Source organism: Phaethon aethereus, assembly GCF_964289735.1.
Source record: "Phaethon aethereus genome assembly, chromosome: 6".
Lineage (NCBI taxonomy): Eukaryota > Metazoa > Chordata > Aves > Phaethontiformes > Phaethontidae > Phaethon > Phaethon aethereus.
The window spans coordinates 26,394,883-26,410,729 of NC_138580.1; the positions used below are offsets into that span (position 1 = coordinate 26,394,883).

At 37.2% G+C, this 15,847-nt stretch overlaps 1 protein-coding gene across 1 annotated transcript in view; it reads right to left on the reverse strand.

The window, feature by feature from the left end:
- The window catches only part of TTN (titin), a gene marked incomplete at both ends in the record, with an annotated part of 240,774 nt that overhangs the window by 211,062 nt on the left and 13,865 nt on the right, over positions 1-15,847 (reverse strand). The window contains 26 exons of the mRNA XM_082001715.1: positions 77-218; positions 306-566; positions 1,011-1,271; positions 1,447-1,707; positions 1,800-2,063; positions 2,554-2,814; positions 3,359-3,619; positions 3,719-3,982; positions 4,088-4,360; positions 4,508-4,774; positions 5,048-5,329; positions 5,428-7,118; positions 7,625-7,793; positions 7,897-8,061; positions 8,179-8,402; positions 9,131-9,375; positions 9,914-10,144; positions 10,259-10,464; positions 11,126-11,268; positions 11,974-12,186; positions 12,300-12,360; positions 12,670-12,928; positions 13,425-13,490; positions 13,778-14,059; positions 15,216-15,341; positions 15,456-15,731. Coding sequence (XP_081857841.1) covers positions 77-218; positions 306-566; positions 1,011-1,271; positions 1,447-1,707; positions 1,800-2,063; positions 2,554-2,814; positions 3,359-3,619; positions 3,719-3,982; positions 4,088-4,360; positions 4,508-4,774; positions 5,048-5,329; positions 5,428-7,118; positions 7,625-7,793; positions 7,897-8,061; positions 8,179-8,402; positions 9,131-9,375; positions 9,914-10,144; positions 10,259-10,464; positions 11,126-11,268; positions 11,974-12,186; positions 12,300-12,360; positions 12,670-12,928; positions 13,425-13,490; positions 13,778-14,059; positions 15,216-15,341; positions 15,456-15,731 — 7,154 coding nt within the window. The remainder of the gene's footprint in view (positions 1-76; positions 219-305; positions 567-1,010; positions 1,272-1,446; positions 1,708-1,799; positions 2,064-2,553; positions 2,815-3,358; positions 3,620-3,718; positions 3,983-4,087; positions 4,361-4,507; positions 4,775-5,047; positions 5,330-5,427; positions 7,119-7,624; positions 7,794-7,896; positions 8,062-8,178; positions 8,403-9,130; positions 9,376-9,913; positions 10,145-10,258; positions 10,465-11,125; positions 11,269-11,973; positions 12,187-12,299; positions 12,361-12,669; positions 12,929-13,424; positions 13,491-13,777; positions 14,060-15,215; positions 15,342-15,455; positions 15,732-15,847) is intronic.

The window sequence follows — 15,847 nt, forward strand, 5'->3', positions numbered from 1 at the left end:
AAAAGAAAATGAGCAAGTTATTTCCTGGGAGGAAACACATAACAAAAGTCAATATGCTGTAGAATCAATCATTTACCTGTCACCAATCTGGAGTTCTTGTCCATCCTTCATCCACTGGACCTGAATATCAGGTTCTGAAATTTCACATTCGAAAATAGCCCTCTTCTTCTCCACAACCTTGATGTCTTTAATGTGCTTCCTAAATTCAATGTGTCGAGCTAGGGCAGAAAAAAAGTAGAATGAGTGCCATGATGCTGTTTAAGCCACTAGAAGTCACTAAATATACAAATCAAGAGGGCAAATACCTTCCACGTATAAAGTGGCTGACGAAGCTGCTTTTCCAGCAACAAAAGTGTATTCCGCAGCATCACCAAAATGCACATTCCTTATGGAGAGGGAGTGTGTGAGCTTCTTTGTTCGTATCTGGCATTTATCAGTCGATTTTATTTCTACCCCATTCTTTAGCCATTTATATGAGATACCTTCATAGTTAACAGTAACTTCAAATGTTATTGTATCCTTCTCTTCAGCATTGATGTCTTTTAGCATGGAGGTAATTAGGATGGCTAAAAGAAAAGAAATTGACATGGTTTGGGTTTTTTTGTTCTGTTTCGCTTTAATTTAAAAACATGTTAACTGGATCAGAGATGTTGAAAATTCTGTAAGACAGATTCTGACTTCTGGTAATATTAGAAGGAAGGCTCTGTGTCCAGAATCAACACTATAATTTAATTTCCCAAAACTTCTGAACGACACAGGAATCCAAGTTCTGTCTCCTATGATGACTTGGCATTTAGGCATGTTGGCCTGAACAGAAGAATGCAGGATCTGACTTTGAAGTTCACAGCTTCTAGACCTCTTTTAAAAATGTAATTGAGGCTGTTTAGGGTTATTTGAAAATACCTCTACAACAGTGCTGTTTTTTTCTGAATTGCACTAAGTGCATATATTAACACAAACTCTATTATTGGTAACTGTAAAATATTCTGGTTAATTTCATTGTTACATACGTTTTACGGTCAGAGTTGCACTGACTCTGTCATTTCCACACACAAATGTGTATTCTGCAGAATCTTCACTGCTTGTGTTCATGATATTGAGCTGATGGAGTTTCCCCTGGACCACTATTTTGAACTTTTCACTCATTTCAATCTCCACACCATTTTTCAGCCAGACAGCAGGCACATTGAAATGAGAAACTTCACATTGAAAAGAGGCAGTTTTGGTCTCAGGGATCTCAATATTTTTCATGGTCTTCGTGATGTGTATGGCTAAGACGGGGAAAAAAAGACAAAAGAAAAAAAAAAAGGATTTTTTAAAAGTCAGTATGTGTGGAAGATGCAGAAAACCAAGGGTAACAGGCTATGAAGTGTCAGGTCAAGTTGTTCAATATGAGCTGGTGTAGCAACTCATATAATTACTTTCTTACAAACTTATGATACTTACTTTCCACAAATAGTTTTGCTTTACACTCAATTTGCCCAACGAGAGCTGTGTATTCCCCAGCATCATCAGGAGATATGTTATGCAGCATAAGCTTATGAACTTTCCTTTGAGAGATCATCTTGTATTTATCACTTTGTTTAAGCTCAACATTTTTGTGGAACCATCGGACTGGTACAGTATCATGGGATACACTTAGTTCAAAGGAGACAACAGCATTTTCCAAAGCAGTCACATCCTTTGGCTTTTTGATGATCTTGACAGCTTGAAGAAAAAAGTTAGCAAGATTCAGCAGTATGTTTGATTTGAATTTCAAACCACACATTAAAGCAAATATTCAAACCAGACTGACTTACTTTCCACATGAAGTCTGGCATTTGCTCCTATCTTTCCAAGCTTAAAACTATAAACAGACTCATCAGTGACAACACAGTGTTTGATTTTCAGTGTGTGAACAGTTCCTTTCACTGAAATTTCATATTTGTCATTTGATTCAAGTTCCACACCATTTTTAATCCACAGAGCTCCTTTCACATCAGGGTGGGTCAGTTCTACACTGAAGACTGCCTCCTGTGTTTCTGTCACAGTCAAGTTCTTTAGTGTCTTTTTTATCTTAACAGCTAGGGAAAAAAAAAAAAAAAGAAAAAGCCAACCTTGACAAAATAGACCAAAATTAATAATGATAGTAAATATAATAATCTTAATAAAAATGAATCATGGTGCTTAATTTTAAAATCTAGTATGTAAATATTGATTTGTACAGTTTCCACCAAAGTGTTGTGCTGGGAACAAAAAAAAGAACACTTACTTGTAACATTTATGAGAAACAGTTTTTTTAACTCGATACGTTTACTACATAACTAGCAAAGAGTGAATTTCTACATGCTAGTTGGTACCTTGAATGTGTTTTTATTAAGATACCATGCTAAATTCCAAATATGGAGACTGCAGAATATGGTAAGCTTGCTACCTCAGAAAGCGCATCATAATATAATAATATTTTCAAAAAACAAAGCAAAATATGCTTGTATCTTGGGGTCTGATCCAAGATACAGTGAGCGATGCTGGACTCAGTTTTAAAGACACCAGTTAGTTATAAAAAATACTGACCTTCAACCTTCAGTTTGGCAGATGTCTTTGAGCTTGCTATTTCATAACTATATTCACCCATATCATCCAGTTTCGTGACAGGTATATTGAGCCTTCTCTTTACACCATCAGATTCAGCACGGTACTGATCTGTCATAGGTAATGGTCTACCATTTTTTAGCCACTGGCCATCTGATTCAGGATTTGCCACTTCACATTCAAAAACAGCTTTCTGGGACTCAGCCACAGTCAGGTCACTGAGAGGCTTTGAAATGGCACCACCTGTTGGGAAGCAAAAGCACACGTTTTTGTTGTGTTGCTCTTCAACTTTCCACCATACGGAAATGCAACCACGTGAAAAGTTAATCCTGGAATTCTTTGCCCTAATTTGCACCATGCCCATAGACATTCTGAGTTCTGGGAAAAAAACAAGAAAAGAATATGACCTGAACATCACAAAAGGATGCTTCTTACTTCTATCTTAGTTATTCCCATTTGTTATTTTTATCATCAGCACAAGTATACTGAACATTCAAGATAAAAAACTTTTTTTACATTGATTACATCAAAAGCATACTACAGCATTCCACACTATGTAATGCTATGATTTAGCAAAACATATAAGCACTTACTTAAAAGCTTTGTTGAATTCTAACACCAATCATAAAAGATAAGGGAAAGAGCAAGGAGAACATAGAAAAAAAGATAAATTAAAGACAAAAAAAGTACAGAAACAGCACAGTTGCTACAACTACAAAATACAGTACGTTGAGTATTGTTTTTAAATTGCTGTGAAATAAAAATTTTTTATTTAAACCCTACTAACCTGCTACTATAAGCTTTCCAGATGTTTTCTTCTCTCCAGCATAAAATACATATTCTCCTTCATCATCTTTCATCATCTTCACCACTGTCAATTTATACATTTTGCCATGTGCTTCAATTTTATATTTAGGACCAGCCTTGACCTCTTGGCCTTTGAAATGCCAAATTACATCAATCCCTGAATGGGAGAGCTCGACCTCAAAGGATACATTCTGTGTTTCAGTGCAGGTAATATCATGAAGACCTCTAATAATCCGAATTTCTATGAAAAGAATACATTACAAATGTATCAGTTGTTTCCACAATTTTGTATTTAAAGAAAGAATTTCACAAAGAACTGTACACCTTCAAGGAAACCTACTTTCAACTGTGACATGGCAACTTGTTTCAACTTTGCCAACCATTAGCTTATAATGTCCTTCATCTGATGCATGGGTTCTGGTAAGCACTAGCCTCTGTTTAGTGCCTTTACATACAGCTTGTACACGCTCATCAGGCTTTATTTGATGTTCATTTAGGTACCATTTGGAGGAAGACACATCAGGTGCTGAAACTTTGCATTCGAGGATAGCTTTTGTTCCTTCAACTACATGAACATCTTTTAGAGGCACCACTATTTCCACACCTGTCAAGTTACAAAAATATTCATCATGAAAAGCTATGCTTTTAAGAAATAATCCCAAAGGACTCAAAAATCATACACACCTTCAAAATCATGATAACGACTTACTGTACACAGTGATCCGTCCAGTGGTTGACAGTCCAAGATCAGGAACAGTAAAAGAGTAAGTTCCACTATCTTCCTTTGTTGCATCTTCTATCAGCAACATGTGTGACTGTTTATCCAACACAATGTGAATGCTATCACTTGATTGAATTTCATGACCATCTTTCATCCAGACACCTTCCACATTTTCTAGAGAGACTTTAACTTCAAGTTGTACAATATCTCCCTCACAGACTTTTTGATCAGTAAGTCCTTGAAGAATAACCATGGGACGAGCTGTGGAATGAAATTAAGTTAGTTAATCCTCAATAATAGATAAGCAGAATATTGAATATTAAGGCAGTATGGGATATAGTGTAATAACATATGTTAAGATATAGCAAATCTATAATATATAGACAAGGTAAGTATTAGAATGCTTACGCTTCATCTTCAGTTTGCAGTGAGTCTTTTTTCCATCAACAACAAAGCTATACTCTCCTTGATCATCTTTATTAACATCTTTAATAGTGAGGATTTGGCGACCACGGCGGGATGCAATCATGTATTTATGATTAGAAGTGAGTTCAACATTGCCATGATACCATTTCCCCTCCACATCTTCAGGGGAAACTTCACATTCAAGTTCACCTGAGAAGGATTCTGGTACTTCAACATCCTCAAGTTCTTTAATAAATTCAACCACAGCACCTATAGGCAAAAATAATTACATTCATGAATAAGCTTGACTAGATGCCCCTGGTGAAAACATTTCTTATTAAATGAGCCTAAGGAATTAAATATCTATATGGTGTAACCATTTTACATAAATATATCTCCAAACTTTCTTACTAGATTCAGAGAATATGAAAGCAGCCTGAACATTTCTTAGTGCATTAGACATGAGTTTAAATTGTTTTATTTCTTCCTGAAGCTGATTTCACTTTAACAGTACTGCATGGTACTGAGCTGTGTGCTTCTTACCCTCAACAGTAAGCTTTGCTGTAGTTTTTATGGATTCGTCTTCTACCAGCGTACAGCTGTAGTCATCAGTATCAGACATTTCAATTGCCAGTACAGAAAGAAAATGAGCCTTTCTGTCTGAGTGCATTCTGTATTTGTCTCCAGAATGAATCTCAATTCCATCCTTAAACCATTTCACTTTGACGAAGGGTTCTGATGTCTCACATTCAAACGTTGCCATGGAGTCTCTCTCTTTAGCAACAATATCTTGTAACTTCTGGGTGAAGCTGATTAACTGCTTGGCTGCAAAAAAAATATGCAATGAATCAACGGTGCACTGGGCCTATAGACTTAACACACTATGATAAGCAGTAGGATAAAAGTAAGAGAATTTAAATTACCTTGTACTAACAGGAAAGCATGGCTAGAAGTTTCACCAGCTATATTCACTGCTTTCACCATGATGCTGGCAGAATCATCAGAAGTCACATCTCTGATGACTAATTCACAAACATTATCTTCAGGCCAGTACCAATACACACGATCAGTCCTTTCAATCTGCACACCATTTTTGAACCACTGGCACTCAGGGTCTGGTTTTCCCACCACTCTCACACGGAAGTGTGCATCTGTCCCCTGGGCTACAGTCTGGCTTTGAATTCGCTCAAATATCTTGGGAGCCTCCATGCTTGGACTAAGCTCAACCTTCTCTGGTTTGAATGTTGGAATGGTGATTTTGCCTTCAGGAGGAAGTGCTTTCTTCTCTTCCTCTGGGATTTCTTTGGTCCAGTGAAGAAGTTCTTCTTTTGTCTTTTTTAACATCTCTTCATATGATTCATCTTTTTTGCGAGACTTAAGTTCCACAGCAGTGATGGCTTCATAATAGCCCTCTTCTGTCCTACGCTTGAATTTACTACGCAGTTCCTCAGATTCCTCTGACAGCTTCTCATGAGTGATTCTTTCAGCCCTTTTCAGTTTCACCACTTCTTTGGTTGTTGCCTCTGCAGGTTTGTCTACCTTCTGTACCTCAAAGAGAAGTTTTCCAGGCTCTGTCACTACAGGCTCATGTTTGGGTTCAGGAGCACGACGAAGAACAGATCTGAAGTCTTCCCTCTGCTGGATCTCAAGTCTCACCTTATGTTCAATAAAGCCTTCTGGATTCTCTGCAGTGACTTTCACCTCTCCTGTGTCATATGATTTGCAGTCCACAATATCCAGGTAGTAGATTCCATCATAACGGAGTCTGAACCTTTTGCTCTTACGGATGAGCTGTCCGTTGAGGTACCAGTTGACTTTGGGCAAAGGATAGCCAGTCACACGGCAGCGGAATCGTGCTGTTTCACCTTCCAGAACTCTTGCAGGTTCAGGAACCAAAACAATTTCTGGTTTTTGTTTTTCCTTTTGGTCCACTGCAACTGCAGGAAGAGCACCCTCATGGGCCATTCTTTCTAACTCCTCAATTCGCTGCAGTCCCCTTTTGCCTTCTGGCAACTGGGATTCTTCCACAAGGCTTTTCTCGTCCTTCACAATCAGAGTAGCAGATGTATGGTCTGTACCGTATTTGTTAGTTGCCCTGCAAGTGATCACTCCACTATCTCTGGAATAGGCTACTCCATAGTCCAAGCTACAGTACCCGAACTCATTGATCATGCGGAGTCTGTTAGCTGCTTCCAAGGGTTTGCCATCATGCAACCACTCCACCACCATGGTTGGGTCACCAATTGGTGTAAGCCTGCACTCAAAGTGTGCTGGTCCAAATTGCTTGAGCCTTAAAGATGTGAGCTTCTTCTTAAAAAATGGTTTCTGTTGCTTTTCTTTGTCATAGAGATCTCCTTCCTCCCATTGTTCTTGACCATAACGCAAATGGAGAGGCTCTAACTCTGGTGCTGCAATCTCCTTGGCTTTGTAAGTTCCTTTTGGAATGATTAATCTCCTTTCTGGTTCAGGTTCTGCATGTTCAACTTCAACATTTACTTTGCACCGAGTAGTGTCCCGCCCAGCTTTATTGATAGCAGTAGCAGTATACCATGCAGCATCTTGCCTAGCAGTAGCTTCAATTTTAAGGGCAGCTGCCCCTTTGGTTCCCTCAATCCTGAAATATTAAAACATGTTTTTTTAACTGTTTTGCACTTCTTTGTTATTCATTTTTGCCCTTCTCCAAAATTAGGTCAGAGCCTCCAAAAGCCAATCTCTGCAGGAATTAGACATGTTGTTTATGTTTATTCACATTTATGAGTGCAGTGCCTAAGAATCAATTCAATCATTTCATTGAATTCAGTGGCAGTTTTTCCTGCAGATTTCTTCAAAATCACAGACAGATAAAGGTTCCCCAAATATCTGTTGTAAAATCATTGGCTTTGCAGAATACAAAAGACATAAATACACAAGCTGGAAAAAATTGAGTGAGTCCTAAAAGATATTTTATACCTCTTAGCCTTGCTGCAATACAAAAGTTGTTAGTAGCTTCAGTAGCCATTGGACTAAGCCCTTAGTGAATCCCTTCTATGGAAGCAAGGGTATTCAGCACAATGTAGGAGGCACTTTGCAGGATGGTGATTATTAACTCCTTTATTATTTAAGCAAAATAAAAATGCTTACTTTATTTTGGGGTATTTATGAGGTACAATGATGTCACTGTTTTTCAGCCATACAATGTCAGGATTAGGGTTACCAGTAGCTTTCACTGCCATCTCCAGTCTAGAGCCCTCCTTCACGCTAACATTCTTCAGCCTTTCCACAAAGCGTGGTCTGACTAGGTCTTCCTTAGCTGAAAGAGAAACAGTAAGTTATCACAAGAGGAAATGACATAACCATGGTTTTTAATAAGAAACACTCCTCAGCCTCCTAAAGATAGCATGTACAGTAGATACCTTCTACAGTCAGTGTCATTGAGACTGAAGCTTTGCCTGCCCTATTCTGAGCAATTACAGCCCATTCTCCAGAGTCATCAGGCATAGCAGGAACAATGATCAATGACTGGGTGCCATCTTCTTTAATCACTATTTTATGGGTGTAGTCGTTAACCACTTGTTGACCTGCAGATACGCATGAAAAGAAAAAAGTTGCACTCAAAACAGTGTCTCAACAAGATGTAAAATGCATACAAGATTGTTTTTGAAGATTATTTGTTGATGAAAATGAGGCTTATGTACCATTATGGAACCAGTATGTCTCTGGCATAGGTCTGCCAACAACTTTTAAGTCAAATCTTGCTGTCTGCCCCTGTGAACATTTAAATGACGTAGGCTTCAGGACAAAAACTGGCTTATATAGTCTCTCTAGTTGTCCTTCATCAGTTTCTTCTAATCTGCGGGCAGGAGAACGAGAAGGAGAACTGCGGGCAGGAGACCGGCTTGGAGAGCGTGGAGAAATAGACCTGGAAGGAAAAGATAAGACAGAAGTGTATGACAACATATAGCAGTGGCCTGACAGGATAAACAGCGTTCAACTTTTGCCTTTAGCAAAATAATAATTTATTTTAGAGGTTAACTAATTTATCTATGTGAGAAACTGTGACAAAATTAATTTTTATTTGTTGTTAATTTTCTTTAGGTTTTTGGGCAGGAATTTGTATAGCTGAATAGTACTAGGATACACCACAGCCAGAGAAATTTTTTGGGTTTGGATACTGTAAAGCTATGGATGTAATTCTGTGTATGTTTGCGCATGTGTGTGTATGTATATGGAGACAGAACCCAGTACATGGCAACATTGAATTTTTTCTTTCATAGAAATATAGCTATTTCAAGGATGGGAAGTAAGAGTTGCACATAGTACTAAAACTCCAAGTGCAGAAGAATTTTTTTGTCCAAAACATGAGTACTTTAGGAAATAAATATGGTTGCTGAGGTTGTAAATCTGATACTGTGGCTGGATATGCATGTGAATGATGATACTCTGGGAACTACATTCCTCATTAAGAAGGTAAATCAGACAAAGAGTTGGCACATAAATCAATATAAACCATGAAAACAGCATTTAGAACTTCTCTAGAGGTTTGCAAACTACAATAAGTGAAGCTGTTTAGCTGCTGTGTAATTAGTTTTTGGATTGTCTATCATAGCAGACTGAAGTAATGAAATTTATATATTACGGTGTACCTACCTGTATCTTCTCATAACTTCTGGTCCTGGCATATAACCTGGAGTTGCTGTGGGTGCAACTGGCTCAACGTAGAGTTTTGCTGAGCAAATGGCATTTCCTTTCATATTACTGGCAAAGACAGTATAAATTCCTTCATCTTCAGGTAAAACAACAGGCAAACGCAGACTGGCACTGCCGTCTTGCAGAACTTCCATGTAGTAGCGCTCTCCATGTCTTATCCGCTTACCGTCTTTGTACCATGCAATCTGCATGGAAAGAAACAGTGGAATGCTATGTGAGCTCTCCTAAAGACTAAGATCCAGTAATGACCCATCCATACAACATATTACAACTTCCTGTTTTTCAGCTGATGCGTTGTCACAGCCCATGTATATGTGTTAACATTAACTTTTTTACATGAAATAAGTAAGACTAAAGTAACATGCTTTCACAGTAGCCTGAAACAGATATAAAGCCCATTTTGAGGAAGAACAAAGTGACCTAGACCAGACTTGCCACTGTGTCCCCCACTTCTGTAGGCTAACTTGGAGATACTCAGAAGCAAGACCAACTTAATGGGTAAATCTAACCTACTTCTGAATTGGCTAACCAACATAACACTGTTCTAATAATAGACAAAATGAAAATTCAGCTTGATATCAAAACAAAAGACTGGATTTCCTTTGAGATTTGCTGTTTTCTATGCAGAATGTAGAATGCGTGACAATGAGATGTTAAGGGATTTTTCAAGCAGAGCAACAGATGGGTTTTTAAATATGTTTATGTCATACAGGTTTGGGATACCTTTGGCAATGGATATCCAGTTGTCTTGCAATGGAAAGTAACTCCTGTCCCTTCAAAGGTTCTGTAATTCTTTAATCTTAAATCAAATCCTGCTCCTATAGCTTCAGATTCAGAAATATCAACCATCATTTCCTCTCCGTCTTCTTCGAGAAGTTCGTCTAAGGTGGTCTTAATAATTCTGAGTTCAATTTCCTTGATAAGTCTTTCTTCGAAAGAAGAAATATGGAATTCCTATACAGAAAAGCAAGATCATTAGTTCTGTGTGTCAGATAATGACCTTGTAAAGAACTGACTTGTACTGGTAAAATGTCAATAAACAAGATGAGTATGGAGTGGTGTACATACCTCATCTTCTACAAAAGTTCTGACCATCACTGTATCTTTTGCCATTTTCTTCCTAATTAGGGCTTGTTCTTTTTCATATTCTTTTTCAAAGTCACCGTATGAAATAGCTGGGGCTACCTCAGCCACTTTAGGTTCCTGTACATATGCAGTCACCTGAGTTTGGTACATCATTTCTTGTTGTGATTTTATGTAGGCTTCATAATCAGCTAAGAATTAAGAACATGTTAATTTTGGTAAGTTTTTGTGGTTTTCATGGGATTGACAGAGAAAACAAGTACAAATCTATTTTACTGTTTTTGGTAATTCAAGAAGAGTTTCTGTCTGTTGAGCCAATAAAATACAAAGAGCAATAAAATGCAAAGACTGATGTCCTCATATGCACTTTAGAAAGAGGTAAAAGTTTTACTGTGGTGTTTAGGTGTTCTAGTTCTCAAAGTGGAAGCACCTGTAGAGACTATTTACAATTTCTTCACCACGGCTCTGTCTTCTGCAAACATTCATGCATTTTTACAAGGACAGTTGAAAAAAAAAATTAAGTTAGCTCCTTTATCTGTAATAGAACAACCTATTACTTGATTAACCTCTTTTCTCAACATCACTCTCTGAATGTCTTATGTTATGTAGACTGTTATGGATGTCAACAGAAGGAGGTTCCTGTGGATACACATCTAGCAAAGAATACAAATCCTTCAAGAACCTGATGTCAAATACTCTGTCTTGTAGAAACAGAGCCATCAGATCTCCCTTTATGTTTCTTGAATTGACCAAACTAAGCTGCAAAGAATATTCATCTCAATTTAAAATCTTTTTCCCATTTTAAATTAATTTTAAGAAATATTTTTCCCATTTCTTTAATCTACAACATACCTTCTTCTAGTAAGGAGACCGTTGCAGAAGCTTCTCCATGTTTATTACGAACAACAATAGTGTATTCTCCGGCATCGTCGGCAAAAGTCATGGAAATTTCAAGTTTGCATTCCCCGGTTTCTCTTTTGTAACTCACTTTGTATCTATAGGAAACATAGAAGTACAAGCTCTCTAGAATTCTGATGAACAAACTTTTTAGCGAGTTTGCTTTTAGTTATACAATTAATCAGAATCAATCCTAACCAGTACAAGTCAAAAAAAAGAGAAACTTTTGCAGGCAATTCTCATTCAATGAATCTGCAGAATGGCATAGGATAAGTAACCATGCTGAAACTAGAATACACGTGTACTTTCTTTCTGTTGTCACTAAAATTAATGGAATGCAAGCAGCGATACTGAACTATCAGAGATCTAGTTATCAGACATAGTATATTCTGTGTGCACATATGGGTCATTATAGCATGATCTATTTCAGGAGTGCTACAAATTTTTTTTTTTCTCTATTAGAAAGTGTGTTGCTTTCCATAGACAGCATTTGCATAGACAGAATGCAAACATTGCATAAACAGAATAAAACAAATGCAAAACTTCTTCCTGATTTGTTTTTAAGGATATGTAGCATTTCTCTTTTTATGATCTTTTGAATATTTGTATTTTAAAACTAAGCAGCCCCTAAAGTCTCACATTAAGACATGATGCCACGATTTTCCCATTTAAAAAATAAAATTTCACAGAAATTAGTGATGTTATTTGACTCCGCATCACTAAGGGAATCAAAATTATGGTACTGTCAATTAAATATTCTTTAAAAATGTTTAAATAGTTTTTGTGCATTGTATTCGAAGTACCTGTAGCCAGTCGTTAAAGGAACTCCACCTTTTTTCCAGTAGACATGTGGCTTCGGGTTGCCCCCTACTTGACATTCAAAAATAATGCTCCCACCTTCAATTAATTTATGTACTATGGGTTTTCTTATGAAGAAAGGAGGTATGGGTTCTCCCGATACTTCCTCTGCTGCAGCAGAGACATCTTCCATTACAATGTCCTTTGTCTCCACATAGCTGAAATAAGATTCCAGTGCAGGTAAGTGAGCTAATGTCTGAAGCTCTCATAAACAGACTGTAAGAAACTAATGACCGCAGTAGAAGCAGTCTGTTGATGAAAGTAACTTTACCGTTTCTCTTCTGTTACAGTCTTCTCAGAAATGGTTTCTCGAGTCTCAATTTCTTCTGAAACTGCAAGGCAAATATGATATAGTGGATTTTAAAATACTTTAGTAGTGCTTAAACAGTGAGTTTAGTTGACACCACAAGAGAGAAGGTTAAGCAGTTAGTTGGCTCATAAGGCCAGGAAGCAAGTTAAGGATCTCTATTGGCCCGTAATTGGCCTTTCCCTCATATTCTTACAGCCCTGTTACCTAACAGTCCTGGAATACAATTCAGAGTATATGTTCTACCTGGGACCTGACAAAATGGCTAAGTGACATTACAAGTAACATGCAGTTTACAAAATTATAATCTTCCTACAGTGATAAATACAGTTACCTTTCACGTGTAAGTGGCAAGATGTGCTGACACTCCCAGCCTTATTAGTGGCAGTGCAGGTAAATCTTCCACTGTCTTCTGCAAAGGCTTCACGAATAACAAGGCGAGCAAGTCCTGCTTTGAAAGTGATCTGGAAGTCCATTGAACTCTCAATCTTGTAGTCTTCCCTGTACCATGTCACGATAGGCTGAGGATGACCAGCGATATGGCACTCCAGAGTGACAGACTCACCTTCAGTCACAGTCTTATTTTTGAGGCCCTGTATGGCAAAAAATAAGTATCACAGTCAGTATACATTCTCACTACTAAACAGGCATTTAAATAATTAAAACCTTTTTGAATGAAAAATTTAACATCTGCTTCAAAACAGTGTTCTTTTCAGCAGTGTATCCAGGAAAAGAGAGGTCTTTTTCAAAGGGAAGTATTTCAAACTAGATTTGGGATCTCTGAACACTACTGTTACTAACAAGAAAATGAAAAGGTAGGTTGATGTTTATGCAGATCATGGTGAGAAGTTGTTTCACTGCAGCAAAAGTCAACCTACTACGTGACATAATGGTCAAGAATCACCCCCATAACAGACATTCAGAAGAGTTTGTATCAGAGCTAAACTGTATGGCTGAGTAAGTCTAATACAGAGTTAAAAAGATTAAATAAATTCAAATTTTCATGGTCAGGTTTTCAAAGAGAAAAGTTAGAATACAGACGAGTGAAAACATAGTGTAACTCCCCTAAACAACATACAAATTACTTACTGAGACTAAGGTGGGTGGAGTAGCAGGGATTTCTGCAGGCACAGGAACTCTGGCAGTTTCTGTCACCTAGGTTGTTTAAAGCACAGTTAAACACACAGTTAAACACCTAGCAAAGCCAAGGACATAAACAGCAGAATTCAGATAAGGAAAGAAATTAGGTAAAGAGAACTCTTTGCTTGTCATAGGTAAATATTAGGTCCTTAGAAGGATTTGTGTAAAACAACAAAAATAAAAGTCAGCAGAATGCTGTAAAAGTGGAAAATTGCAATGAGGAAACAGCAAACAAGTGAGGCTATGCTATGTTTTTAAGATGAAAGTCAGTCAAAGTGATGGAAATTTGCTTAATAACATACCTTTGCTTCACCTTCTTTCCGCAACACCAAGTGTTCTTCCCGCACTGCTTCACCTCTAATGCTTACACCTGCCTCTTTTTTAGTCTCAACATCATAGCGACTTTTATAGGTCTCAGCAGCCTCTCCAAAGGGAAACTGTGGAGGAGCAACTGGCTCTGCTTTTATCCTGACTTCATGTGGCTTTAGCTGAGGTGGTTTCACAGGCTTGGTGATCTTTTGCACAGCAGAAGTAGCTGATAACTCTTTTTCTAGAGTAGCCATGGCAGATCCAGCTATTGAAACCTAGGGAATGGAAGAGAAAGAGTTACAGCTTTTTTCCCTTGTTTTCAAAGGAGACAGTATATTTCTTGAACAGGTTGTATATGCACCAGTTACTTACTTGCTGACACTGCAAAAGCTATATATACAAAAATGACTTCTAGTTTTAGATTGCAATAGTAGAATACCATAGATATTATAATACCCTTGCAATAGGATATTATAATAGGTATATTATAATACCTGTATTATTATAGGTATATAATATCCTTGTATTATTTTTGATATGTCTAACATTCAAATATTTTCTCTTTTTTTACTTTAGAATTTGATCTTTAAGTGGTCAAGAATCCTTAAGTGCGAGACAAGAAATGTCCTCTACGTTTATTCACTTGAAGCTTTAGCTTTCCATTTAATCACTCTGATACTGCAACAAACAATAGTACAAATTACATAACTGTCAGTGATTAAAATAACTGAAGAGATTTCAAAATGGTATTGTAGGTGTAATAACTTTGAAAAACATACATAAAACTTTAAAGAGAAAAATATTTTAGGTAATTTTTATAGGGTTTAATTATGTTTGAGGGAAAAAAAGCTCATTTTTAAAGCCCAGGTAAAGAGAGAAAGTATGCTTCTTGAATGAGAAAATTAAATGGGACCTTTTGATTTTATGTGAAGGAGTTGAACAGAACAATGGAAAAAATAACATTGAAAATGGTGTCATATTATGCAGACTGGATTTTTTCTAATTCAAAAATTAGCTTAGTATGTAGTAATCTACAAAGAAGAAAGAAACAATGTTTCCAATGTGCTAGTGAACTGATGCACATAGTAAGACTGAAGAAGGATATTTCTGCTTTTTAAAAAACAAGCTGCATTACAAATGTTAATATTTCACTGTACAACACGAAGTATTGAAAGTACATCTGTAAACAGATGAAAATCTAGGTTAAATAACTAATAATTACATAACACATTTTAGAAGTTCATGTGTCTGCTTACAGCACTGCTCTTTATTAGTCAAACAAGCCAACAAAAACAACTGTAGAGAGCGTACAACTCTTCTTCTTGGGAAAGCACCATACAAGAGTGGGAGGAAAAGCCAAATGGAATGGGTGACCTACTGGTTATTATAAACACCACGCTGTTCTTCTTGGATACAGTTTTCACTTCTTACCTCATATGTATGATCTGGTTTAGGCACAGCAATTTTGGAGACTGTGAAGTGAGGACTTGCTGTGCGGGGTCGCGGGTGTTCAACATGAATTGTTTTCTCAGTCTTAGTTTCTATTGCTCTTTTTATCTACACAAAGCAATGAAAAAAGTTGTTGAGAATGTGATGCTGTTCTCCAAACTCAAACAGATTTCACTGGGACATAGTTTTTGGAAAAGAATGCAATGTAAACTTGAGTCTAACCTCTGTTGATATATGAACTTCCTTCTTTTCAGCAGCTGAGATATGTTTCTCAGGAGGAACATAGGCAGTTTTAACTTCTTTAGTGACAACATGACGTTCTGCTGGGGCCTCTGCAACATGATCAGTTACAGTGTGCTCTTTATAGCCATATTCCAAAGTTTTCTGTTTTACATAAGCTTCATCTGCTTGTTCACGTTCCCAGGGTGATCGAACACGTGCCTGATCAACTGCTGCAACAACTGTAGCTACAGCTTCAGCCCTTTTTCCAGCTTCAGCCTACAGGTAACATTGGCAGAATTTATACAAATATTCGTCATTAGATTAAAGGTTTGCATATCTAGCAAATAGTTATAAATATAATGTTTGCTAAAGTATATTCCAGACAAAGAGAG